The 27,868-nt window shown below is 47.0% G+C and overlaps 1 protein-coding gene across 1 annotated transcript in view; it reads left to right on the top strand.

The window, feature by feature from the left end:
* LMCD1 (LIM and cysteine rich domains 1) overlaps nucleotides 1-27,021 on the top strand; it is a 57,724-nt gene extending 30,703 nt beyond the window's left edge. The window contains exons 3-6 of the mRNA XM_024556705.3: nucleotides 5,334-5,589; nucleotides 12,426-12,755; nucleotides 24,443-24,658; nucleotides 26,381-27,021. Of these exons, the coding sequence (XP_024412473.2) occupies nucleotides 5,334-5,589; nucleotides 12,426-12,755; nucleotides 24,443-24,658; nucleotides 26,381-26,539 (961 nt within the window). The 3' untranslated portion in view covers nucleotides 26,540-27,021. The remainder of the gene's footprint in view (nucleotides 1-5,333; nucleotides 5,590-12,425; nucleotides 12,756-24,442; nucleotides 24,659-26,380) is intronic.
* The last annotated feature ends 847 nt before the right edge of the window (nucleotides 27,022-27,868 follow it).

A 27,868-nucleotide genomic window follows, 5' to 3' on the forward strand; every position in this document is an offset into this window, starting at 1 on the left:
GGTGGAGGCTCAGCCCAGCAAGAACTGCGCTGGGAAGGTGTGGGCAGTGTTAGCTGGTGCCTGGTCCTCTGGGTAGAGCTGTCTGTCCTGGGGTTTGGTGTATAGGGTTGATCTCCTTCCACTGCACCATCATCCGTGTTGGTGGGTTCTTATCTGAGAGTGCCCCTGGGACAGAAATAAAAGTCAAGGTGTCCACACATTTAGAGACCAAGATGTGGTATTCACATCCACATGGGAGGACCGTAAAAGCCACCTGTATTTTTCTTTTTTTTACTGAGGACTCTGAAAACTGGAAGCAGGCCTGCCACACTACACAATCGCAGCACTGTTCACATCAGCATCTGGGTGGATGGCACCCCAGAAGCTGTGCGGGGCACAGCCTGCCTGACTGTCCCTGCAGTCCTGGGAGGGTTTGTAGGGCACCATAGCAAAGAAGGAGCTTTTGTCTCCACTGCCAGAACATTGCCTTGGGCACTCAGTGGCGGAACAAAATTTGGGAGGCCTTTGTCTCAGAGATGTTGGCTTCCACTGTAAGAAGACAATTATAAAAATATTTGTTGAGCTGAACTTAGTCATTTGTATTTAAATGTTGAGATAACCCTAAGGAATAGGTATTAGTATCTCCATTTTGCAGATCAGGAAATTGAGGGTGGGTAAGGGGGAGATGGCTATTATACGGCAGGATTCAAACTTGAGTCTGTGGGAAACCCCATGGTGTGCTCTCAACCATTCTGCAGTACAGCGCGCCATGAGATTTTAAAGCACAAAACTGTCTCTGACACCATTCCCTGACCTTCCTTCAAGGTCACCAATCCCGATTCCTGTCCCCTGCACAAATTCCTCCCATGGCTAAAACACTCCCAGGATAGGGAACCTCCCTCCATGCATCTATTTTGGCCACTTGAGCTCTTTCTGGCCTAGAGGAGAGTCACCTTCCCTATCATGTCACTCCATTGGTCCTGAATCTGCTGACAGGGTGTCATAGAACAGTGTTTAGAATCATCAGCATAGGATCCTTAAAACAGCCTAGGAGGCCTCCTTTCAGAGTTCCCGGGCAGGGAGCTAATGTTCCCCTAATGCACACAGAGTCCATTCAGTAACATTTTCCTTATCACAAGGATCATACCCCAGTGCTTCCTGTTGCCTGACCTCTAAAAATAATCATTTAATATAGTTTGCCTGGTTTTCTAGGTGTTTATTGGAGGAGGGAAGTTCTGGACACCCTGTTCCTCATAGCTGGAAGCAGAAGTCTCTCAGCATTATTTTAATCCCTACATTTCTTCATCACTCGAACATCAAGTGAATTTATCCTTGAGAAAGACAGATTGCAGCCTGTAGGTCCTTCCTGCATCTCAAGTGTCATCTTTGGTTTAAACAACCTTAACAGGGACCTTAATTGGAGCAGTGAGGTCCCACCCTTAGGGAGGAAACCATGTCAAATCACTTTTATTCTCCAGTTCCCATACTCTCCATAGTTTGAAATATATGTAAAGATCAAAGTGGTAGCCAGCCTGGTTTAGTGGGAAAGGCCCTCAACAATAATCACAGGACAGAATTCATGTGCTGACTCTGCCTGAACAAAACACTTCCCTTCTCTAAGCCTCAGGCTTCCCACCTGAGAAATAGGGATGTTGGAGCTGATGTGCTCTGGGGTCCCCTTCTAGCTTTACAATTCCATAGTTTCAGGCAAACCATTTATAATCAAATGAATGATTCACATGGTTAGTAGAATTAGAATGGAATTAGTATCAGAAGCACAGAAGAGTAGCATTACATAGAGAGGAGGGTACAAGAGCAGACTTTCAGAACAAGCATATTATACAAACAGGGAGGAGTTCCCCCAGCAGACTTTAGCATCCTGCACTCCCAATAGCCATGCTGGGCTCTTTGCCCATCTGGAAAACTTCACAGGATGCTGTACTTCCCTTCAAGGAGGAAGAAAACACACCTCCAGGACTCTAGGTGTTTCAGAGAGAGCCCAATTCAAGCTCTCTTCCCAGCTTGCATAGATTTTTTATATTATTACTATTCTAATTAGCTGTATTTTTTCAATATACACAGACTTCAGTGGATAGAGGTGGAAAAACTGATTTAAGGAAAACGGGACATACTATGAAAAATGGAAGTGAGACCACTGGCTCTTCAAATTACAAAATTTTGCATCCTTCAGTGTCTTGCTATTGATGTACTCCCCCAAACTGCTCGTGACAGCATCCCTTCTCACAAGATGCTATCTCCAGGCCAGTGTCAGCAGCTGCCCTGCGATCTGTAGTGTTAATTCTGGCTCTTCTCATCAGGGCAGGAGATCTTCATCAATAATGCTGCAGTCACATGATAGCTGGGCTTCCTGAGCTTTTTGAGGGACAATCTAGAGAAAGTCAACCTGAGCTTATTAACTTCCTGAAAGGGAGGAGTAGTAACTCTAGTGCTTTTGTGTCATCGAATCACCTCAGGAACAGGATCACAAATGTCCATGTCCGGCTCCCACTGCGGACCCATGAGTCTGACTAGTGGGGGCCAGGGCAAGGCATCTCCAAGTTTACCCAGCTCCCCAGGTGATCTTGAAACCCAGCAAAATTTAAAAACTCATCGACTAGACCAGAGGTCAGCAAACTATCTGCAAAGAGCCAGATGGGAATCATATTAGGCTTTGCAGGTTATAAAGTCTCTGTCATACCTGTTCACCTTTGTCCTTGTAGCATGAAAGCATTAATTTATTTAAAGACAGGATATTCAAAATTTTTTACCCATTTAAAAATGTGAAAACTATTCTTAGCTCATGGGCCATACAAAAATTGGATTCGGCCTATTAGCCATGGTTTGCAATCACTGATGTAGACCAACCCTGTCATTTGATAGGTAAGAAACTTGACCATGGAGCTAGGGTAGGCTAATGTGTAGGCCAGGATCATATTCCAAGGCTGTGCCTTTCGCACAGTTAAAGGTTGCCTGTGACAGAGTGCAGAAATGGCCATTTTTAACACCACAAAGAACCTGTATATCTGTGTCCTCTACAATCGTGGTACCTGGAAAGAGTGAGGTAGACTTCTATAAAGTCCCAGCCATGTGCCTGGCAACATGAAAAACATGAATAAAGGAGAAATAACATGGACGCAATCTCAAAGAACACCTCATATTTGTCAACATTTTCCTTTTCAAAGTGTTTACTTTACCAACGTCTCTGTTAGCATCCTGAGAGTCTACGTTAACCAGGAAAGCAAAAGGCAGCTTCCTCACCCAGTTTCACATACAGAAGTTATTGGGGAAGCCAGAGGACTGGCCAGAGACCAGTATTTCCTTCACTTCCTTCCTCTTCCTCCTCCTTCCACTTCCTGCTGTCACTGTGCACATTAAACCAATGGTGCTATCACCTGTCTTCTTGGAGAAGCAGTCTCCTTCCTGCCTCATAAAAAGGAGAGGCAAGGGAATATTACTGACCATAATTAAAATGCCCCAATTCCACAAAACAAGCAACCCCTTCTTAAGAGAACAAAAAGACCTCATTTTCATCCTGCATCACATTTAGGTGCTAGAATTATCCCTGAGATCACCAATTTTAACTTTTCTCAAATTGCAACCCACTGAATAGGAGCTTGGAATGCAAGCTTCTCCTCAAATAGTGTTGGGGATGCTGCCTTCTTTCCACCTAGGGTCATACTGCACATCAATACATTGAAGACAGGAAGCAGCCTCACATTAAAAAATGTGGTTCACCTTCTGTAACCCACTGTTTTTCAAACTCAGCACCACTGAGCCCTGTCCATGTGCTGCGTACTGCCATCCTGGAGAACCGGTCCGGTCCAGCAGAGCCACCACACAGCACGTGCAGCTCTCACCCGGCCCAGCCTGATTTTACTTTACATTGTAGTTTCCCCCGACTCTCCCCACTCTCCCAACTGGAAGTTCTTTGAAGATTGTGAGGGGATCTCCTCTTCATGTTACACGAGGGTTTTTCAACCTCAGCACTTTTGACATTGGGAACCAGATTACCCTTGGTTGCAAAGGGGGAGCTATGAATTTTAGGATATTTAGCAGCATCCCTAGCCTCTACCCTATAGAAGGCAGTAGCATCCCATTGTGATAATCAAATGTGTCTCCAGACATCACCAAATCTCCCTGGGGGACAGAATTGACCTTGGTTGGGAACCACTGGTGTAAACCATCAAGGCATGCCCTTTCTAGCCCCACAGTCAATATTTGTGATCTATGATTAAACGTATCAATCTCCCTAGTTTAGAAGAGCCAAGGAGGGTTTCTTCAGGCATGTCTGGCTGGGAAATACTCATGCAACTACAGTGACATCTCTCTTGCTTAGGCTGCCCCATCTCTGCGTTAGGTCTTGAAAGAGGTCACTTGACTTAACAAGCTCTTAAATCGCATGCATGGTGCATCTGGGATACAGCATGCCTGTGGTGACAGGCCAGAAAGGGAGGGGCAATATTTTGCTTTCAGGACATAGAACTCTGGATTCCTAAACCATAACAGTGTGACACAAAGTAGCCAATCACTTCTGTTTTTGTCAGAGAGAAGGCCTGGGCTTTACAGTGAATTTGAAGCTTCCCCAGGATGCTTTTCCTTTTCCCAGCCTCACCACCAAGACCTGCCAATCTCTTCACCAATCTCTTCAGCCTGAGGGGTTTTCTAAGTTCTTCCTCTTCCCACTGGCTCCTGTCCACCAGTTTCCTGAAGAAAATTTCCAGCTCTATTCTAACTTCAGAATGAGTGTTCAAGAGTTTAAAAGTTGCTGAAGCTGTGAGGCTCAGGAATCTTGGGAGACAGTATCAAGTTCCTTACAGCAGGGGGTCCACAACTTTGTTTATAAAGGTCCAGATAGTACTTACTCAGGCTTTGAGGGCCAGATGGTCTCTGTGCAGCTGTGCAAGTCTGCCGTTGTAGCCCCAAAGCAACCACAGAAGATATGCAAATGACTGACCATGGCCTTGTTTCAATAAAACTTTGTTTACAGAAGCAGCTTATGGGCCAGGTTCAGCCCACAGGCCATGAAGACTCCTGCTTTAGGGCATCTCTACTCAATAAACCAGCTTTTGCCACCACAACCACCCGGAGAATAAATGTGCTGCTGTTTTTTTCCAGCAAAAGTCATACCCCACAGTCCCCACCCATAGACAGACTGATAGACTAGTGCCTCCCAGAGGCAGTCCCAACCCCAAAAAGGCCCATTGGTCTCGTGTCACCATGTGTCTGCTGCTAACCTTTCCCAAGTCACTGGAGTTACACTTGCACTGCTTTCGAAAGGGTAGATGCTGCCAGTGGAGACTGCCTCTCTTTTCTGGAGGCTGACCTCACTTGTCCCCATCTCTACCTTACCCCAGGAAAATATGCAAGTCATGCAAATGCAGCCAAGAGGACCATTGCCTGAGCTCCGACCTAGAAGATGATCGGAAAATTGGCCGCTTGCTGATGGACTCCAAGTATTCCACGCTCACAGCCCGGGTGAAAGGTGGGGATGGCATCCGAATTTACAAGAGGAACCGCATGATCATGACTAATCCCATTGCCACTGGGAAAGATCCCACCTTTGACACCATCACCTATGAGTGGGCTCCCCCTGGAGTCACCCAGAAACTGGTAAGAGAGCTTTCTCCAACCAAGTGGTTGTTTTCTTACCTTTGTAAATATTAGCCATGCCACAGGTTCCTGAATTCCAAGGACAAGTTAAGAAGAGGGCAAGGTTACAGAAATAGTAAGGATGGCTGTGGTTTTGTTTTTGTTCCTACCTCACAGTGCAATCTTGAAGTGAAGACTATCTGGTCCTCAGCTTTCCTCATCCATAAAAAGGGTAGAGTTGTTCATCTGAACTCTAAGGGCCCTTCCAATTCTAGTCAAGGGCTGCTTATGGTTCCCTATGGGCTCCTCACTTCTAAACAGAGGATGGTTTATCACCCAGAACTCTTCAGGTGCTTGTCTTTATCTGCACCATCTTCGTTTCCCCTCAAAGTGGCTGGGGTGTGCCATTTGCAAGCCTCTAGGAGAACAGAGAAATAGCCCTTGCTTCTGCTTAGTAGCTGAAGTCTCTTGGGCTTAGAAGGGAAAACCAAACTGGCTTTTCACAACTGTGGGGAAGAGACACACAGAAAAGGCTTGGGCAAATGGTTGGAGAAGCTCTGAGGAGGGTAGAAAGGATAAGGCCCACAGAGAACAAGTGACCTGCACAAGGTCACACCCTGGCTATATGGAATCTTCTGGGGACCCATAAAAAGTCCCCATGCACCAGACCATTAAATCAGAAGCTCCAGATTGCAGGATCAGAATCACCAGAAGCAAGCATTTAAATGATGTCCCAGGTAACACCACATGTGGCCACCTTCAAGACCCAGCAGCCAGTCCAATTCTGAGTAGACCACTCAGATTTCAACAAGCATATAAATCATCTGGAGAGCTTGCAGAAATGCATTCAGTAAGCTTGGGCAGGTCCTGAGACTCTGCAGTCCTGACAAAATCCCAGGTGATGCTGATGCTTCTGGTCCCCGGGCCACATCTGAGGTAGCAAGGGCCTAGATGATTTCTATGAATTAATGAGCTAAAAGCAATCCTACAGTTTTAGAGATGCAAGCCTGACATTTAGTTAAATCTCTCCTGGGAGAACAGGAGAACTTTTGGAGTCCTACATGGTTCCATCCCCACAGGCTCCTCCCACAGCTCCTGCTCCACCCCTGTTACTCAATATGTTGCAGTGCACCAGCCTTCCTCCTTCCTGCTTAGAACACACTAAGCTCTCAACCTCCTCAGGGACGTTGCACTTGCTGTTCCCTTACTTGAAATATTCCTTCCTGTTCGTGCACGGTTATGTCTTTCCAACAGTCAGGTGTCTAACTATCCAGACTATAGCAGATGCCACCTACCCTCCTACTCTCCCTCTCTTTCTCAGTTCTCCATTGTTTCTTTAGAAGCTTTGAAGCAAACTCTAATTGTCTCATGAGTGAAGCAAGCCCCACAAGGGCAGACACCACAGTGTCCTGTACACATTCTATCTGGCCTCTTGCACTGTGCAGGTCACGTAGTGAACTTGAGTATTTGTGCTCCTGGCAAGTGACATTCCACATGCAGTCAGTGGACTGGTGCCACTTCTCAAAACCATTGTGGCTGGTTCACAGTGAGAAGTACAAAAGCTGAGAATAAATGTGGGGAAATGTTTGTAGCAATGGACATCCAAGCATGTGATCAGAGAACTCTCATTCCCTGTGGTCAGACGCACGTGAAGGTCTCACGTGTCCTGTGCTACCTTCTCATCACGTGCAAGGAGCTCAAACTCTCTCTGCACAGGTGGGAAACTAACCGCACAAACTTGATCCTTCACCATAAAGAGTTTGAGCAGCCCTCGTCTAATCTAGAGCATAAGAGGGAGGAAATCCCTTCTATATAAAGTGATAAACAGAGGCAAAGATTTGTTTTTTAAAGCTGTACTTTTTAAAAAACATGTTCTAAAAGAGCACTTCAGCATTCATGAGCTTAGCTACCCTATGAGGCGGGAATTATTGTACTTGTGAGGCAACTCAGAAAGGTTAATTAGCCTTGGCCAGCAGTGCTGAAACATGCCGGCTGGTTCCGAAGGCGGGGCTGGGTAAGCCATCAAGTGGGTCTCTGAGATGTCAATGGAAACTAAAGCATGCAGCTCATTAAAAAGCCAGCTGTGGACGTCAGGATTTGACTGGTGAAAACCCCAAATGCTTGGGCCCCAAACTAATCAGAAGAAGACAGCATCGTCAGGCCATGATTAATGATGCCTCATAAAACGCACAGGATAAAGGCCATTCTGTCTACCCTGCATCTGGCCTGCCGAGCAAGTCACATTTTTGAGACTGGACAACTCTCCCTTCCTACTCACCTTCCCAACTTTTTTATTTAATTCCCAAGTGATCAGGGCTGATTATATTTTGGAAATGGGACTGAATCTTGCTATCTGTCATCCTTCCCAACTAAAAAAGCCAGAGAAATTCTTAATCCTTTAAAAACTGATTACAGTAAGCCTAATTGCTAATATTTACTGAATACTTACTATGTGCTAGGCCCTATGCTAAGAGCCATCCATGTACAATCTCACCTAAATTTCCAATACTTTTAGGCATGTACTATTTATCCTCATCTACAGAAGGGGAAACTGAGGCTCAGAGAGGTGGCACTGCTAGCCAGATGTTCCACAGACAACTTAAATGGCAGAGACAGGTCTTGAGATTAGGCCTCCCTGACTCCAAAGCTTGGGCTGTTCCCTTCTAGGCCAGGCCAGGTGAACTAGACAGGTGGAAAGGGAGGCAGGTATTTTGGGTTAGCATTTCTAGGAAAGGCTTCCAAGAACAGGGGGGAGGGAATTGAACAGATCTTTGAAAGCTAGACAGGATTTAGGGGGCTCCACAAGATGGAGAAGATGAAGGGAACCAGCATCCACTGAGCATGTTGGATATGATGTCAACACCTCACCACTCCCTGTGTGTAGGTCCATTGCTGTCCCATTTTATTAGGGAGCAAACAGAGGCTTGTGAGGAGCCTATGCAGAGGAAGCACTCACTCATACCTGACCCTCCACTCCTGCACATTCCAGCAAACACTGGTGATGAATCAGAGCACTGTCTCCCACTGACCCCTCAGTGGGCCTCAGAATCCTTAACACAGCACTCCAGGTGGCCACTATCAGCCAGGACTGACATGCAACATGAAGCCCATTTCTTTCCTTGTCTGGAGCTGGAGAAGAATCAGGAAGAGCAGGATCTGAATTGGTTCTTCTAATTCCAGAGCCTATGTGTGTTCCACTGCCCAACCTTAACAACAGAGCTCCTTTCCCTTCCACTTTTCTGTCTGAATTTTTTTATTTCTCTCCTTATAAAGCCTGATTCCAAGAACATCTTCACCCAAGATGTCCCAGCCAGACAGCAGAGCACCAAATGACTCAGAAAGGTCCTCATGAAAAACTTAAAACCTAAGTCTATCTTTCCAGCTGGGCTGAGGAAAGGTCTCTTGCTAAAGGCTTTGGGAACATGACCTTAGTCAGCTTCCTGGATACCTAGACATCCTCTTATAGGCTATGAGTGGCACAGGCAGCTGACTCTGGCCCAACCCTCTCCCCCCTCTCATCCCGTTCCCAAGTCTTTGTAGTCCACAGTGATTGCTTGAAGGGCTGTGGTGAGGTAGATTCTGAGACCCTCATCAGGGTGATTAGCAATATCTGTTCTGGGTATGTGACTAGGAAGCACAGGCAGGAGTCTCAGGCCAACCATGAAGGCATCACAAAACACACACCAGTGACAGCGAGATGCAATGGCCTTGACAGTGCAAAGGCAGAGAAATGGTACCCGGCTGGGGCTCAGAGCTGCAGCAGGAACACTGGGAAGGAAACTGCCTGCCTCCAGGGCCCCAGCCAGGAACCCATGTACTCTGCAGGCCGCACACATGCACAGCCAGGGCAGAGCCATGAAAGAACACTGAAGGCAGGGATCAGTAGGAGACTGGCTGACGAGGCCACTGCTCCAGGACTTGTACCACAGAGTTTATTGTAAAGCTGAGCAGGAAGAGGTGCAGGCACTTTAAGGCCAGAGCCACAGATATATCCCAGGACTGGGGAGTCCTGGCACCAGGTGATATGTGCTCAGTCCACCCACCTTGACATGATGACAAAGGGAAACTCCCCCAGTGAAGAGGGGACAATTTTTTTCTCTTTGCAAGTCATCCATCTTATAGAGAGGTAAAATGAAGGGGGTTGAGACCCAAGCTGCCGAGTTCAAAGCTGTCTCTACTACATACTAGCTGTGTGACCCTGGGGAGTGACCTAACCTCTCTGTGCTTCAGTTTCCAGAGGTAATATGAATACCTTCCTCCCAGGGGTGTTGTCAGAATTAAATGTGTTCACATACATGAAGCATCTAGAAGAGTGCCTGGAACATTGTAATTACCACATGTGAGCTATTCCTATCATTCTTAAACCACTCCACCTTAAGGAGTGGGTGGCCTTCATTGAAGAGGTGATTCTCCCATGAGCTGAATCGTCCGTATGACTGAGACTGTTCCAACACATGCTGGCAGAGTGAGCAAAGGCCCATTCCACTTCTCTAAAATCCTTTCTTAGATCCTGGGAGCAGGGCAGGCCCCAGGCAAGAAATGGGAAGAGCTGGTGTGAGTGTCTGCCCCCCCAGGGACTGTCCCCTAACCCTCTCCCAAGGTCCTGAGCCCTGCTCCAGCCTGTTGGTTGTGGAACTGCCGCTTCCCCTGTCCTCTGGATGGTCACATCCTCTCCCTAACTCACTGTCTCCAGAAAGCCCCTGCCCCTCAGATACCCTGCTTCAGACACACCCAGGAGGACCTACAATAGGGCTTACTTCCATGCCCTCCAGACTCCTAAGTCAGAGTCTTTGGGTAGACTCAGAAAGTTTTGTACAAGGTCTCCCAGTGAGGCAGCGTAACGTTGGAGACTGGGTTCCTCAGACCTGGCTGTCTGGCATGTTTGTGCTGGAAGCCACCTGCAAGTTCTTACTGATCAAAAGGAAAACCATGGGTCACCTTGGTCTTCCCATGAAGACCAGGTAGACTGGTCTTCAGTAGACTAGGTCTACCTAGTAAGGTTCAGAGATAAGCCCTTACTAGACGAGTACTCAGATTCTTGTTCCCCAATGTTGGGTGAAGGATCTTGGCCTCTTTGGCCAATAAGAAACCATCACCTCCTTGGTCCCCTTCACAGGCTGTAAACCTGGGTTGGTGCTACTGCTCATCTCTCTCAGTTGTGGTAAGGATCAAGTGAAGCCACCACAGGCTTCTCACGATCATCAAGACCATAACAATCATGCAGGCTACCCTGAACTCTGCAGATGAGGAAACTGAGGCCCAGAGGGGTTGGGTACTACTCTCTCTGTTTTACACAGAGAGCAGCTGCAGGACTGGAGCTAGAAACCCAAATTTCTTAACACCCCAGGACTCTGTTGACCATCTAGGCCATCTTCCGCTTCTGGGAAAGCACCTTGAAAAGTGTTAGGGACTGTGCCGATGAACAGGGATTAACAGGGTGTTCTGTGAGTCTGCAGTGCCAGGAGGCATCTCAGGCAGGTATCCTCAGAATCTAGGACAGAGCCACCAAGGGGGCATCCATAGCCACCCATAGCCACCCTTCCACTGATGAGTCTCACAGGAACCCAGGTCGCCTCCTGTCCCTTTTCTAAACACACTTACCCACAATTCATTTATGATGAAACTCAGCAAATACCAGGCTCTGGGCTAGTACCCCTCACCCAGGTTCTTTACCCCTGCTCCCTAAAAGCAGGAAATAACTGGACTTTTCATGATAAATTGCAGTATGAATTTCCAAGCTGATTCACACAATTCCAAGATGAATCCAGCCCCAGTGATGCAATATGAGGCAGGCAAGTTCTAAAAGAGTAAATAGGGCAGCAGTCACCTGGACAATGGGAATCAGGCAACCTGGTGGGTATGTCAAGGTCATGGTCAAGGTCAGGCACAAAAGTGGAAAACCTTTGTCAAGGATACTTTGCCTTTTACAGTTTCTCATGCTTTTTTGGCCTTGACCTTTATTTTTCCCTATCTCCCCATCCCTAGGACCCACCCAAGTAAAAGATTTCTGTTCAGCCCTAGTCAGGTGGCTCAACTGGTTGGAGTGTTGTCCCATGCACCAAAAGGTTGCAGGTTTGATCGCCAGTCAGGGCACACACTTAGGTTGCAGGTTTGATCCTTAGGAGGTGTGTGTATGGAAGGCAACCAATTAATGATTATCTCTCACATCCATGTTTCTCTCTCTCTCTCTCTCTCTCCTCTCTCTGTCTCACCCCTCCCTCCCTCCCTCTTCCTCTCTCTTTGAAATCAACAAATATATCCTAAGATGTAGATTTTTTTAAAGATTTCTGGTTTGTTTGTTTTTTTTAAAAAAGCCAAATTGGACAGTGATTCTGAACATGTTAATATTCAAGTGGTTACCATCACATCCATGTGGAAATGTTATTGATGTGAGTGAGACCTTGTTGATTCTACTATTAGTCAATGTCTTTGCATATTTTAAATCAATAAACCAGGAAAAACCTTATGTCCATAATGATTTAATTATGCTTTTCTAAGAAAATCATTTTTAAACTAGATTGACTTCTTTTTTAAACTAGGAGCATCAACATGAGGTAAGTAAAGTAAAAATACTCCACTTTTGAAGGAAACAAAATATATGTCACAAAGTCAGCAAATCTAAAATGAATATCTACTTAAATTACACAATTTTCATCAAGAAAATGACTGTGACTACAACTTGGGGAGGGTGAAAGCTTATTCAGGGGTCTCTTGAGCATCACCAAAATTCACAACATTCCTTCCCCGAGAATCCTTGGGTTCCTCAAAAACCTGAAGAGGCTGGGAATTGTTCACGGGTTCTCGGATCTCTTCCTGGGAGCCTGAGAATCACAGTGGGTTTCTGTCATCCTGACCAGGGCCTGCAGTACATGGAGCTCATCCCAAAGGAGAGGCAGCCAGTGACTGGCACCGAGGGCGCCTATTACCGCCGCCGACAGCTCATGCACCAGCTCCCAATCTACGACCAGGACCCTTCTCGCTGCCGTGGACTTTTGGAGAATGAGCTGAAGCTAATGGAAGAATTTGTCAAGCAATATAAGAGCGAGGCCCTCGGCGTGGGAGAAGTGGCCCTCCCTGGGCAGGGCGGCTTGCCCAAGGAGGAGGGCAAGCAGCAGGAAAAGCCAGAGGGTGCAGAGCCCACCGCTCCGACCACCAACGGCAGCATTGGTGACCCCACCAAAGAATACGTAAGTCTCTCCCAGGCTTCCGGGGCTGCTGCAGCCAGGGCAGGCTTCTTCCCCTCATTTATGCACTCCATACATTCATGCCTCCATAAGCTATTTGGTGCTCATTTACTCTGTCTTGGCACTGTCCCATGGAAAATAATACAGGGTCACTGCCCTCCAGAGTCTCATTGTCCAGTGGCAGTCACAGACAACCAAACTGTTGCAGCTTAGAGAAAGGGTATCTAAGTTTCCTTGGGGTGAAGGTAGGTTTGGATTAGAAACTGAGGCCCAAGGTGGCCTCAGAAGAACTAGGAGCCAGCCAGGCCTTTAGGCTTTCAGGGGAAGACTTATGCTGCCCTGAAGAGGTGAATATGTGCAATGAAAGATCTAGAGAGCACAGCAGTCAGAAGATTGAACGCAGTCCCAGGTGACTGAGAGCATGGTGAGTTGGGGGGGAGCAGGACACAAGGCTGGCCAGGTCAGCAGGGGCATACTTCCTGAAGAGTCAGGCCATCCACCCATTCATCACTAAGTATTGCTCAGCCTGTACTGTCTGCCCAGGGAACCAAACAACCCGAGGATACTGTTCCCACATTGGAGAAAGCCATGGGCTTATGGCTTTACTCTCAGTGCCATGGGAGCTGTGGCAGGCTTTTCATGGGAGGTACCATGGCATCTGAGCCATGCTTCTGAAAGTTTCCTCTAGTGGGAGGGCAGATGATGCGCTGTGGGGCTGAGCCACTGGAGGCTGTTTAAGAACAAAGGAGGAGCCAGGGTCTGAGGGTGAAACCTCTGGGATGGCTTTGCCTTAGTCTGTCCCCCAGGAAGTGAAAGGACAAGCTTGAGACTGGCGTCACTGGAGCTGATGTTCACTAAGTGTCATAGCTGCCAGCTCCCTTCTACCTTTTGTACCTGTACCCCAACCCCCTCATCAGACAAGTGGTTTCACGCTTCTAATTGACATTTGGAGATAAAAAGTACACAGGGCCCTCAAGCACATTACCTGACTTGGTGGGAACAGGCTGGCAGTTACCCGTCTAAGCCAGAAGTCCCAGGGGAATGCCAGCCCAAACAATGCTGTGCACCCATCCAAAAAGAGCTGACCTGTTTCTTCCCTGTTGCGGTGACTCAGACTTATCTCAAACTCCAGTCCTGCATCTCCAACCCCCCATGTTGCTGGCACATTCACTTGGGATTACCATCCAATAAACTATGTTCATCCGAAAACTCTAAGGCAAAAAAACAAAACTTACTTTCTCTAATAAGGCAAATTCGGCAATGATGTTGGTAAGACCCATCCCTCAGGAAGAGTGTATGTCCCAGAGACTTTTAAAAAATTAGATTTAGTGATGATGTTTTATAAATGAATCTCTTCCCCAACTCTGCCTTCTATCCACCCTCAAATAGCTACTTGTCCTTAAAAATAAATACTGTGTAATTCCAAGTTGGAAGGTGACTTCTTTAAGTCGTGACCTTTCCCAGTTGCCCTTCCGAAGAGAGAGATGCAGATCTGAGAACCTATTTTATCTTTGACTCAGCCCCACATTTTGTTCAGTGGGGAAACAGGGCAAAAGTGGCTTGAGATCCCAGATCCCTGCCTACAGTCAGCTCTAGGAAACAGTTCTGACACATAGGAATTTAAACAAGACCAGACAGTAAACGGCAGATTCCACAGTCAGAAAATAAAGTGGGGACTCCAAAGGAAGCCACTATTGATTGGCCTGGGCTGGCTGGGGAAGACAGCATTCTCCTTCCTTGCCCTAACCCCAATCTAAAGTCAGTAACTAATTATGTAATTACTGGCCTCAGGTCTGTCACCACCTCTAGAGGCTGAGGTCTAGTCTTGTTCATCTCTGTACCTGCCGCAGGTACCTTCAATAGAGATAGTAGGTGCTCAGTAAGTATGTAACCCATGAATGAATGAACAAATGAATGAATAAATGAATGTTCAGACTAAATTAAGCCTGAAAAGATGGGGACAATTTGGATGGCCATTGTGCCTAGGAGGATGAGGAGATCTCAGGTCACCTTTACTAAGCACCTGCTCTGTGCCAAATGCTATGCTCACTCTTTCAGGGTCTCTGGTTAATTTGCACAGTTGCCTGAATGGGGTGAATGTCACCAATCCCATTTTACCGGTAAGGAATCAGATTCAGAGAGGATAGGTAGGTAACTTTCCCAAGGTACCCCAGTTTCTATGCTGAAGGACATGGATCCAATAGTAATTCTAGAGTTATAAAACCCTGCTTGTTAATCTGTTCCAGGAAGAAAGGAGGTTCTTATCGAACTCCCTCTTCATCTCCTGGAAGCCAGGGAGCAGATCCCATAAAGGCAGCTAGATAGCCTGCCAGGCCGTAGACCGTGTGTCCCCAGCAACGCCACGTTCAGGTTGGACGTGGGCTGCACTCCCTGCACTGCTCTGCTTTCCCCCAGTCAGTGGCCGCATCACATGAACGTGGGTGCCGGCCATCCTGGGTGCTGCGTTCCCCTTGTTTCTCATAAAAGGTCATTGCAGGACAGTTACCGATGCCGAGAAGCAGGCACAAGGTCTGAGTTTTGCTCCCCTGGGGAGGGCAGTGAACTTTACTCGAAGTGGTCAGGGCATTCAGCTCAAGAACCTGAGTGTGAGAAGGAAATTGTCGGTCTCAGTCCAACATCCCAAATCCAAACAGCATTGTACGGGGAAAAATGGAGGCAAAAAGAGGGGCACGTGAAATGATGCTACTAGAACTATATTGGTAATGTATTGCTGTTTATCGTCCTATTGACAATCACTGTTGCTGTTGCTAGCAGCTGCAATTCAGTCAGCATTTCCATGAGCCAAGGGCAGTGCTAAGCACTGCAGCATCTAATTTAAAGCTCCCAGCCACCCCAGGGCGTGAAGAAAGGCTATTAGATTCAAACCAACTCCTGACAGACCCCACGTCCATCTTTCCTGTTTCCCCAGGTTTATTTCTCAGAAAGCTCAAGGATATTGTGTTACAGAAAAGTCATGTGGCCGTGGAAGTTTGGGAGATACTAGAGTACACAAAACTAAATGGGTTTCTTTACTGCAGGACTTCTCAGAGCCTTCGTAGGCTAAAGCAGTGGTTCTCGAACTAAAGTCGCCTAGAGGGCTTATTCAAATTCGGAGGACTGGGTCCAACAGCAGTGTTTCTTACTCAGTAGGTACAGGGAGGCCTGAGAATCTGCATTTGTAATAAGTCCCCAGGTTGTAGCTGCACAATCTGGGGGCTACACTTTAAAATCCACTGCTAAACAGTGCTAAAAAAAAAAAAAAAAAAGACCTAACATATCAGCTCAGCAAAAATGAAATCAGCAATTTGGTTGATGATGAGGGTCCAGTAGACAATAACCCAGGCACTTCCCAGATTTAGTTGGCCTCCTGGCTTCAGGAGTCCAATTTGCAGAACACTGCACACCACTCTTGCATTCTTTGAGATGTCAATGGGGAGTTCTGGAAACACAAGCACAGAATCTAACTCACTGCTTTGTAGCTGGCCCTACCACCCATGTCCTTGACCACACTACACTCCATAGTCGGAGACATGAGCTCTCACTTTTCTCTGTGCTGCAGCTCAGCCTGTCACAGTCATGACCTTCTTCAGAGACCTTGGGAGGGGCTCCGACTCGGGCTAGCAGGGTCAAGCTGCCGAGACATCCCTCACAGCCCCTTCACCAAAGTGTCCTCAGAGGAAAGGGTTATCTAGACCAGAGGAGCCTTATTGCCAAAAGCCTTTCCCAGCTCGCCCATGTGGAATTCCCACCCATAGGCTGAGCTGTGAGTGAAGCCAGATAACAGAGGGCCAGCTAGGTTGCAGAGACAATGGCATCTGACCCCGACCCATCCTAGTGGCCAGAGCTGTCCAGTTTTGTGGATCTGAGCATAGTTCGCAGATCTGAACCTCATCCCCAGCTTTCAAATCTCAGGCCTTCAGACAAGGCCCCCTGACAGGACAGGGCAGCCTGAAATTAGCCACAGCACATCTGAGAGAGAACCCAGAGGCTGTGGCTGCCCACGCCAACCGCAGAGCAGTCCTCTGAAAGCATTACTATCACTGAGGGTAGGAGAGGCGGGGCAGCACGGGTAGTACCTTCAGAGTAATCCCTCTGCATGAGGACATGCCATGCAGAAATATCCCAGATACCTACTCACAGCCTGTCCCTCACAAAGCACGCCATTTAAGTCAGTGAGGACAATTAAAAACCCAAGAATATTTAGCCTCCCTCTCTTGCCCTCACTTGCCCCACTGTGTGTGCGTGGACAGGAGGGCACTGTTTACTGCAGAGCAGGCCCATTCATCTCTTTGAATCCCCCTGACAACCAACAAGAGAGGTTGGGGTTGCCATACGCATTTCACAGATGTGGAGCCTGAGACACGAAGAGGTTAAGCAGCTTGCTGATGAGAGATGGGGCTGGATTCCATCCCAGGTCCTGCTGCACCATAGACCAGTGGAGTCTGAGGAGCCCTGGGTGGGGCCCAGCAGGGTGGGTGGGTACAACAACACTAGGGGGTGTATTTAGGTTTCCTGGGGTGAACAGCAGTGTTCGGAGTAACTCACAACCCAGCCCAGTGGAGAATTTGGGGGCCTCTTGTCTGGGTGCCCAGAACCACGGAAGGACTTGCCTGTCCTGCCCCAGTCCCCGTGGGTCTTGGGGGCTTCAAAGGGTTCTGTGGTCACGTAGCTGCCAACTCCAGTAACCTGGACACTTTCACACCAGAACACTGAAGCCCCAGACCCACTTTCCCAGCCTTCCGCTCCCCACCTCTCCCACCTGGATAGAACCTGTGGGCTCCTGAGTGCCCTGCGGTCATTGACCTTACTGCTCTGACTGCTAACATCTCCCCAAACCACTTCCCTGCGTTCAGAGAGCTTACTGGATATTCTCTCAGAAATTGAATATACAGATATTTCCTGGGCATGGTCATTTTGCCCAGGCATTTCCGCCCTTCCCTGTACCCCAAACTTGTAATTGAAGTAGGGAGAGAGAAAGCCAGAACATTTAATGTAATCTCCACCCTTTAGTATTTATTATTCCTGCCATCCGCCCACCCCAGGCCCTTCCCCACACCACCCATTTTTCAGGCCAAGCCATGCCAAAGAGAGTGACTAAGAGGAGGGGAATATATTGAGAGAAGTGAAGACCTTCCTTGAAATTGTAAAGTTTTCTTAATTTGGTCCAAATTATAGTGTGGCCCCACCCCCCTCTTCCCACAAGAATGCACAGAGGAGGGACTCAGAGACCTGGGTCCCCACCCTTCCACTGAGGTCTGCCTCTCAGATGGAAACCCACAGCAGCTGGCAGCTCACCGGACTCCAGCCCCAACAAGGGACATATTTGTGGGCAAGGGACTTCCAAGTCATTGTCCAAGCAGATGTTTGGCTTGTGGGCTTGGCAGGATGGCTTGCCTGCAAGGCCCTATCTGGGAATTTGAAACCACTGCCCTGCCCCCCACCTTGTGCCAGGCTGAGCTGGAGTTCAGGATGGGAAGAGGCCCAGAGAAGCAACCCTGAAAAATCACCATGGTTACCAGGCTTCTCAACATCTGCCTTCCTCCCTTATGGCAGAAATATTTCAGTAACATTAAAGGTTTTTTCTTTTTCACAGAAAATTCCCTGTATTCCACTTTTTATACTTGTAAATACTTTTCCATGTTGCCATATAGGCCTCACAAGCATTTTTGTGTCTTCTGAAGTGAACCACATAATAATCCATTGACTAAAACAGAGGTTGGCAAACGTTTTCTGTTAAAGGAAGAGAGTGAATATTTTAGACTTTGCAGTCCTACGGTCCCAGTCACAGCTGAGACTGGACTGCTCAGTAACTACGTTGCTTCTGTCCGAGTATCACAAATGCAGCCATAGACAATATCTGAACCCATGACCATGGCTGTGTTCCAATAAAACCTTATTTGCAGACACAGGCAGTGGGCTGGATTTGGCCCATGGAGGTAGTTTGCTGACCCCGGAACTTGAAGAACCATAAAAAATAGTTTTAGCTTTTTATGAATTACTTTGGTTTTATCTGATTTTACGTGGCTGACATACGTTAGTGGATGACAGGGAGGAGGAGGATGCCATCCACCACTCATTGACCAGGGTGTGCCAGGCACCGAGCCACAGGCTTCACATTGTTAATTTATTTAATCCTAAGAATTATCCTACTAGGTAGATAACCCCCTTTTCAAAGACTAAGACATTGAGAAAAGTTCTTCATCAACTTAAACAGTGGTTTCAAACTTCAGCTCACAACCTATCAGTGGACAGTAAGTCAATTTAGTGAATTATAACCAGAGTTTTTTAGAAAAAAAAAAAGAAGTGCTTCAGGGGTGGTAAATATTTTTCTGGAAACCTTTTATCTCAGGGGTGTGGAGGGGTCCATGTGTTTCTGTGATACATCAGGCCATAACACGTATTTTCTACTCCGGATCACAGACAAAAAAGAAAAAGAAAACACAGAGTTGAGAAAATCATGTAGTCACCTAGCTGGTGAGTGGTTAAACCAGACCTGGAGCTCAGGCCTGACCCCGACCCCAAACAGTAGGAACTCCCATTGCCAGACCCCTGGCTGGAGGCACCATGCGAAGCTGTTGCCTAGGGATGACCACATGTAAGGCTTTTCCCCCCTCAGCAGCCTCTGTTTGCAGGAACTCAGTCATCACCCACACACTACACAAAGCCTGACATTCTCTGCAAGTGTAGATTTATGAAGGCTTCCCGGTTCCATCCCCCGGCCCCACACCTCACTAGATACCCAGTGAGGGAGATTCAGTTAGAAACACCTAATGTTTTACCTGGCATGACAGAGAGCCCCGTATTCAATAACCTGCCCTAAGTGGAAGCATGAGGCAAAGTGGTTGGTTAGCCTTCCACTTCCAGCAGTGACCTTCACGTGTAAAGCTTTTCCCACGAGCCAGGGCCTGCCATGTGTTTCAAGGGTGGAAAGTGAGGCTCAGAGAGGTGGGTGACTTGCCCAGGGGCTGACCAATGAAGAAGCCGTGGTACAGACCTCATTCCAAACCCGTGACCCTAAACATTGCACCCAGCCGCCTGTCCTGCACCTGCAGGAGCCTCAGGAAAATGACAGTTTGGGGGGAAGAGAGCGCAACAGCCTAAGGATGCCAGAAATCACCCTGAGCCAGAGAAGAAGAGAGGGGAGGGGAGGGGAGGGGAGAAAAGAGAAAACAATGACTGGAATACGTAAGGCTGTAAAGCAGAGATGGTGTATAATCACCATAAGAGGAAATGAGGAGATGCTGTTTATAAATAAATTATTGAGTATTTGTATTGGAAAGAACCCAGCGCCTGAATTCAAGGCCCTTGTGTTAATATTTACTATATTGTAATGGTGAGATTTTCACAAGGCACTCTGGGTTTAGACTGGGTAGGCCTTTGGATAACAGCCTTCCAAAAGAGAGAGCAGGATTGGGACAGAGCTCTGGCAGCCCTGACGAAGAGATTATTGCTGGTTTAGAGGGCTCTCCATACCTGTTGACCCCTCTCTGAAGGCCAACATGGCTCGGCCCTCAGAGACAGTTACTTGGTCAGGTAACCCTTGGGCTACCGTCCTTAATCCACTATTGCCTGATGTCTTGATTACTCTCCATGTCTTGATTACTTCCATTTCAGAAGTCTTAAAAATTCCATATACCCACATTTGACGTTCCCATTACCTAATGCTGCCTGTCAAACCTCCCCAAGATGCAGTAGTCTAAACAATAACCTCTGCTGTGCTCACAGATCAGCAATTTGGGCAGGGCTCAGTGGGGATAGCTGCTCCCTGTCCATCGGCATCATTCAGAGCAGCTTGCAGGCTGGGTACTGGGATCTTCTGAAGTTCCTTCCTTCATACACCTGGCCCGTGGTGCTGGGCAGATGCAAACAGCTGGGGCTGGGGCAGCAGTATCTTCTGTGTGTTTTCCCCACATAGTCGCCCCAGCATGGAGGCCTCAGGACTTCGTTCCTGCCTGCCCAGGGCCAGGGTGTGCATAGTGAGAGAGGGAGCCAGTGGGAGCTGTGTTGCCCTGATGACCTTCCTCAGGGATCTATAGCATCCCTTCCATCCGACAGAAGCAAACCTTTTAGGCAGGACCACATTCAAAGGAAGGAATGTAGACACCCCACTGACTGGTGGAGGGTCCCAAAATTTGCAACATCATTTTCACACTGAGGGAACCCCAGCTCTCCGGGGTCTTAGTCTCTGAGGCAACCCAATCTAAAATGTTCCTCAGCTTTCTCAAAGGCATTTTTACAGATTACAAAGGTCCAAAGTACAGAATTTTTAAACTCTTTCTTATAGACCCTTCTCATTAAGAATCTCTCGCCACTTGAACAGGGGCAGGGCAAAGCTTCAATGGCACTGGGAGAAATGCTTGTTCTGCCTATGACAGGTCTGTGGCAGACGTCCTCCCCCCAGCAGGGATCGTCTGCAAACTAAGCTATGTGGCAAATGTTGGAAAGATTCTCATGAACAAGCTCTGATTTTAGATAGTTGGGAATATGAGTAAGAACCAACTGATATGCTAATGATGAGTGTTTTTCTCTATGCCTTTTAACATAGTCCCAACAGACTTCTACTTGACCACACTATCTCCTTAGGCAAAGTGGCCTAAGAATGACCACATTGGGCTTTCTTAAAAATAGTCTAGAATTTAAGCAGGCTAGGAATTCAAATTGGCTTTTGCTGTAACCAAATCGAATTGGTGATATCATTTTTGGTGAGCTTATTTATAAGGTCATTTTTAAACACTCTATGACAGTGGTTCTCAAAGTGTGGACTCCTGACCACACCAGCATCCCCTGGGAACCTGCAAATTCCTATGCACCATCCCAGACCTACTGAATCAGACGCCCTGGGGCTGGGGCCCAGCAGTCTGTTTGAACAAGCCCTCTGCGGGATGCTGGGGCAGACTGCAGTCTGAGAATCACTGTCTTAGAGGGGGAGGGGTTGGAGGGGAATCGCAGCAGGCCTGCCAAGCCAGGCACTGATTGTAGCTGAGTCTGGAGCAGTGACCAGACAATGAAACTTGCACAACTCGATGCCAACCTGCATGCTAGCGGTGTTATGGAAGGCACCCCAGGCCTCCAAACCAGACACAGATCCCGCCTTTAACATGACTTTGTCATCTTGGAAAAGCAATTTAACTCCGCTGAGCCTCGGCTTTCTTAAAATTTTATATTGATTTTTTTTAAGAGAGAGAAACACTGATTTGTTGTTTCACTAATATATATATTCATTGGTTGCTTTGGGTATGTACCCTAACCAGGGATCGAACCTGCAACTCTGGCATCTCAGGATGACACTCTAACCAACTGAGCTACCCAGCCAGGGCCTCTCGGCTTTATCTATAAGGAGGGCTGGGATAGGGAATAACAAGATTTTATCTAATTATTACTGAACCCTTATAGAATCCATTAACTCTGTTATCTCATTTAATCATGTAACAACCCTACGATGTTATTACTAGTAGTAGTGTCTCCAGACTAAGGCACCAGAGGTGTTGGGTAACTTGTCCAAGGTCCCACAGTTAGTTCCACTCTCAACCATCCCCTGCAATTTCAAAATTGTAAACCTCAGTAGCAAAGATTCTAGAACTGTAAGTTTGTACAGAGGAAGGTGGGGCCAGGGTCCTAGGACCCAAGCAGGCTAGACATTCTGTTACCAGTTGCCAGCCTGCCCCTAGTGGTTGGGGGACCACCAGGTGACGGAGCCAGGTCACTGTCAGATCTATATTCTTTGAGATGACAGGAAAAGGGTCTCAGAAAACAGCTCAGAGGCAAGGAGGAGAAAACTGGTTCCTGACCCATGTTGACAGGGCTCATTACCCAGACATCTTATTTTCATAAAGTGGCAGTGGCACTGTTTACTTAGAAGGGCTGGCTACTGGCAGTAACAGGCCAGGAGCCAGGGGGGCTGGGTTAAACGAGAGAAGGGGCATGCCTCATGCTAAGGAGCAGAGACCAAGCTTACATGCACGATCTCTCCTCCCTCCTCCACTCTGCCACCACAATTACCTCCCTACAGTACAAACCAGAACACAGCACAAACCCTCACCTCAAGAACCAGTCATCTCTTCCCATTACCTCCAGAGTGAACCCAACCCATAACCTAAGTTCAGAGCCACCCAGGATCACCCCCAAACTCCCTCTCTGACCTCATATCCCCCATTTCCTTCTCTGCATCAGGAGCCTACTGATGCCCCAGGCCCACCCAGGTGCATTTGTGCCCCTCTCCCCTTCCCTACCTCTGGAAATGTGCTGTTGGGAGCCCTGCTGATGCATCGTGGAGACACTCGACCTGGTGCAATCGGCAGCAAGTCCCTCTGTGTGGGAGGAAAGGGCTGGAAATTTCTACCTGTGAAATTTAGAAAGACAGACAGACAGAAAATTCACTTCGTACTCACACAGCCCTCGCCAAATAGTTTACACTTCCCAGCTATGCTGAAAGAGACGGTGAAAATAAACGAATGCTGATTCATCACTTTCAGTTTAGACCCTCTGATGAGTTCCAGGCACAGGGTTTTCACACCCCGCCTTCTTGTGGGCATAACTGCAACCACAAATCTGACATGTTCTAGGAACATCAGCAGGCCTTCAGGGTCACTTAGCCAAACGTATTCTTTCTCTAGACATCTATTCAACAGCCACTATGACTAGGGACTGCCATCAGCACATGGGCTTTGGTCATTTGGTTTTCTTTCTCCAACTTTCACCATTTTAATGTTTATTCCCTCATCATATACAGGAGTATATTATCAATAAGTATGTAATGAAAGTATTTAAATTAAGAATACTCAGTGCTTAGGTTCTTAACATATGCCTACTCGTGTCTACCTGGCAAAACAGTAACTAGTTCAATGGGGGCTGACGTGTAATTGGTGCTTAGTAACAGAGTTCTCTTCCAAAGCCAAGGTCAGCAAATACTTTCTGTAGAAGGCCACGTAGTAAATATTCCAGCAGTTCCGAGCTAAGATCCAAATCAAGGATATTATATAGGTACGCTATGTAACAAGAGAGAAAACAAATTGCCACAATTATTTTTATTTTTGAAATTCAAAATGCAATTGACCCTCCAACAACAGTTTAAACCCGTGTCATTCAAGGTTCAACTGTATCTTCAATCCACAGTTGGGAATCCAAATGTGCAGAGGGTCATTTTAAGTCATATGCGGCTTTTCTACTGCACAGAGGGCCGGTGCCCTCACCCCGACGTCGCCCAAGGGCCTACTGTATAATATTATAATGAAGCTCGAGGTTTTGTAACACAGGTCGTATTAGTCAGTTCGGGCTACCATAATTGGGAACTGGGAATACCTCAGACCAGGGAACTTAAACAACAGAAATACATTTTCTGACAGTTTTTAAATGAATGAATTATTTAATTTTTCCTCAGTTTTAATTTTTCTTATAATATCAATAGGTATTACCTATGTGAACCTTTATACTCTTTTTAAGAGTATAAACTGTCATGAGAACAAAAAGTTTGAGAACCTCTGTGCTAAACAAGTACTTTATTTAGTCCTCACGACAGCCTACTAGGTCGCTAGTATTATCCCACTTTGCAGATGAGAAAACAGAGGAACAGAGAAGTATAATAACTTATTCAAGGTCACCCAGGAAGTAGAAAGACGAGTTGAAACTCGAACCCATGTTGCTTGGCTCTCATGCCTGCCTTGTATCTTTGGGGTCCTCCCCCACCCCTCTAGGTGTGTGAGCTCTGCAAGGGAGTAGCGCCTGCTGACAGCCCCGTGGTCTACGTGGACAGGGCCGGCTACGACAAGCAGTGGCATCCTGCCTGCTTTGTGTGCATCAAGTGCTCCGAGCCGCTGGTGGACCTCATCTACTTCTGGAAGGACGGTGCACCCTGGTGTGGCCGCCACTACTGTGAAAGCATCCGGCCTCGGTGCTCCGGCTGCGATGAGGTGACAGGCAGTGGGGTGGGCACCCCCGCCACTGTGGGAGAGGACCCAAGGCCAAGCAAGGGGAGTGTGGCTTCACTGATTCTGTGATTCTCAGCTAGGAAAACTGAGGCTCAGGTCACACTTCATGCTCTAGCCCGTTTTTGCATCTGCAAAATGGAGCCAATATTAGTTTCTACCCCTAGGATCATTGGGATGGGTCAGAGAGAGAGTGCCTGTCCAGTCTTGTCCTTGGCACTTAGTAAGTGCTCAGGAGAACATCATAGGGGATGTAACAGGAAGCAGGTACCTGGTTCCCCATCTATTAGTTGTGTGGTTATGCAACTCCTGTGCCTCAGTTTTCTCACTTAAAAAACAGCAAGGATAACAATGTCTATCCCATGAGGTTACTATGAAGATAACCAAGATACTGAATGAGAATGCTTGGCATGGGCTTGACCAAGTAACTAATAAATGAGAGCTGCTCTTGGCCTTAGGATAATGTAACATAACAGGACACAATAATACAACATTAACATACCTCGGCACAGTACAATAAATACAATGCAATACAGTTGTTAGAGATGCTATGAAAGGGACTCAGCTGTCCAATGGTTTAAAACCAGAGGAACTCCCAGGTATATTAATAATGATAATAGTAATTGTGATAATAATTATTGTGTGCATGCCTTTGGTGATGGGAAACTCACTACCTTCATCTTTGACACATATGAGGGTCTTCATTCTGAGCCAATAGCTGGCTCCTACCACCTTCCACAGTTGGTCTTCATGAGAAGTTAAGGCCTGTTACCTAGAACTCTGCCATCAAGCGACATTTAAAAAGGAAAAGGACTGTCGGCAGGCCTGCCCCACAGCCTCACTTCTGTGAGGACGGCAGTATGTTCACTGTAACAACACTCTACCCTTTCCTAAGGGCTCATGATGGGTCCAGAACTTGGTACGTACTTTAGGTGCGATGTGCCTTTTATACCTCACAACAACCCTGTAGAGGAAGACAATCAGTGCATCCCTCTTACGTGTGAGAGAAGTGCAGCTCAGAGACGGCAATGAGTCACAGCGTTGGCTTTGTATCCATCAGGACTGCAGCACTTCATATGTAGTAGTTCCTGCAGCACTCAGAAAATCCCATGGGATGCATAGTATTTACATCCCCATTCCACAGATGTAGAAACTGAGGCCCAAGGAGATTAAGCAATTCACACCAAGTCACAAAGCTAAGTGTTTAAGTGACACTTTACACCCAGTTCCTATGTGACCCCCAACCTCCAAAGTTACATTTAACCAGTGTACTATCCTGCTCTTTCTGAGCCTTGGGTTCCTCACCATCTATATATTCCAAAGTGTCACTTTCTTCTGAGCCTGAGTGCCCTTTGTGTCGAAGACTCTCGAAGATTGGCCATAGGCAGCTTCGCTATCATTAGGCTGTCCTCACTGGAGTATTTAATATTGTCTCAGAACACAACTGGGCTTTGCAATTGACCCAAAGAGTGTCCCAGAGACTGGATGAGTAAAACCTGCCGATGGTAGAGGACTTTCTTTCCATCCGAGGAGCTAAGATGCAACCATGACCTTCACCAAATACTGCACTTAGTTCCTCAGATTAATGTCAGATTTCTCTACTGAGGCACTTAAAGGTCAAAACAAGGATAGGATGAACCACCATCCTACAACTTACCTTCAGTATACTGTCTCTACTAGGTTCATTTCTTCTGCTCTCCTCTCCAGATAATATTCTCGGAGGACTACCAGCGTGTGGAAGACCTGGCCTGGCACCGAAAGCACTTTGTCTGTGAGGGCTGCGAGCAGCCGCTGAGCGGCCGGGCATACATCGTCACCAAGGGTCAGCTCCTGTGCCCAACTTGCAGCAAGTCCAAACGCTCCTGAAGGGCTGCCTGTCCATGGCCAGAATCCACGGGCACCCCGTGAGAAGGAAAGCCAGGTGTGCTGAGGCCATCCTACAGGTCTGATGTGACAACCTGCAAGCAACAAAAACAGTGATAATTTTTTCAGTGAGAATATATATACACATATATTCTAGGTGGGTGGTGGTGGATACTTGAGGGTCAATAGTTTCAAAGCCAGAAATGTTCTGAGAAGTCTTAGGATGGAGTTATTTTGTTTTTGTTGCTGTTGTTTCCCAGCTACCAACTAAAGACACAATCACCTGCAAGGGATGTCTAGGAGGAGTTTCCCAGAATGCAGTTCTGAGTGATAAAATCACATAGCTGTAGAATGTGCGTGCTTTTCCGTGAGCCTGGGAGCTCCCCCAGGAGCAGGGTGGTATCCCAATGATCGTTTGTTGCCTCCTTTCAAATGAAATTTGAATTTTAAATAAAAACCTTTTTTTGGCATGATATATCAATAAACATTTTACATAGTCAACATATGCCCTTATCTTATTATTTACACTAAGGCAATGATTCGTGGCATCCATTTAGCCCCATATCCCTGAATGCTGGTGTTGGCAAAGGCATTACAAATGCTGGTGTGCCCTTTATCGATGGGTCTCATCAGACTTCTTTGGAGAAGGGAGGTCCTTGGAGCAGAATCCAACCCCCAGTTTCAGGTTGCCCCAGGTCACTGATGGAACGTGCATGTTGCATTTCGTGGTATACCAAAAAGTAGCCTTCTGGGAACATCATTTGCTTAAGAAAAGGGATCAGACTCACCTGCCCACAGAGCCCAAGCAGGTGAACTGCTCTGGGAATAAGACCAGGTAGAAGGTTGGGGAGCCACCAAACAGGGCCACATGAGACCTGGTGACTTGTGCGGACAGACCTTAAGAAATACTAGAGTTTTATGAGAAATCCCTCCATTTTTAAATGTTGCCAACTAAACATTGAATGAGCCAAATAGAAAAGGTCTTAGGGCAAGATTTTCTTTTTTCATGGCCTCTCTGGTTATTTCCAGCCCCCAAGTTAGTTTACTTTCCATAATTTCTAGGAAAAAACATCTTTTTCTACTGCAGATATAAGAACAAAAAATGAAAACAAGAGCAAACTAGGCAAACAACTAGAACAGGAACAGAACCATAGAGATGGAGATCACATGGAGGGTTGTCAATAGGGGAGTGGGAGGGGGAGAGGGGGGGAAAGGTACAGAGAATAAGTAGCATAAATGATAGGTGGAAAATAGACAGGGGGAGGGTAAGAATAGTGTAGGAAATGTAGAAGCCAAAGAACTTATAAGTATGACCCACGGACATGAACTATA

Source organism: Desmodus rotundus, chromosome 8, assembly GCF_022682495.2.
Source record: "Desmodus rotundus isolate HL8 chromosome 8, HLdesRot8A.1, whole genome shotgun sequence".
Classification (NCBI taxonomy): Eukaryota; Metazoa; Chordata; class Mammalia; order Chiroptera; family Phyllostomidae; genus Desmodus; species Desmodus rotundus.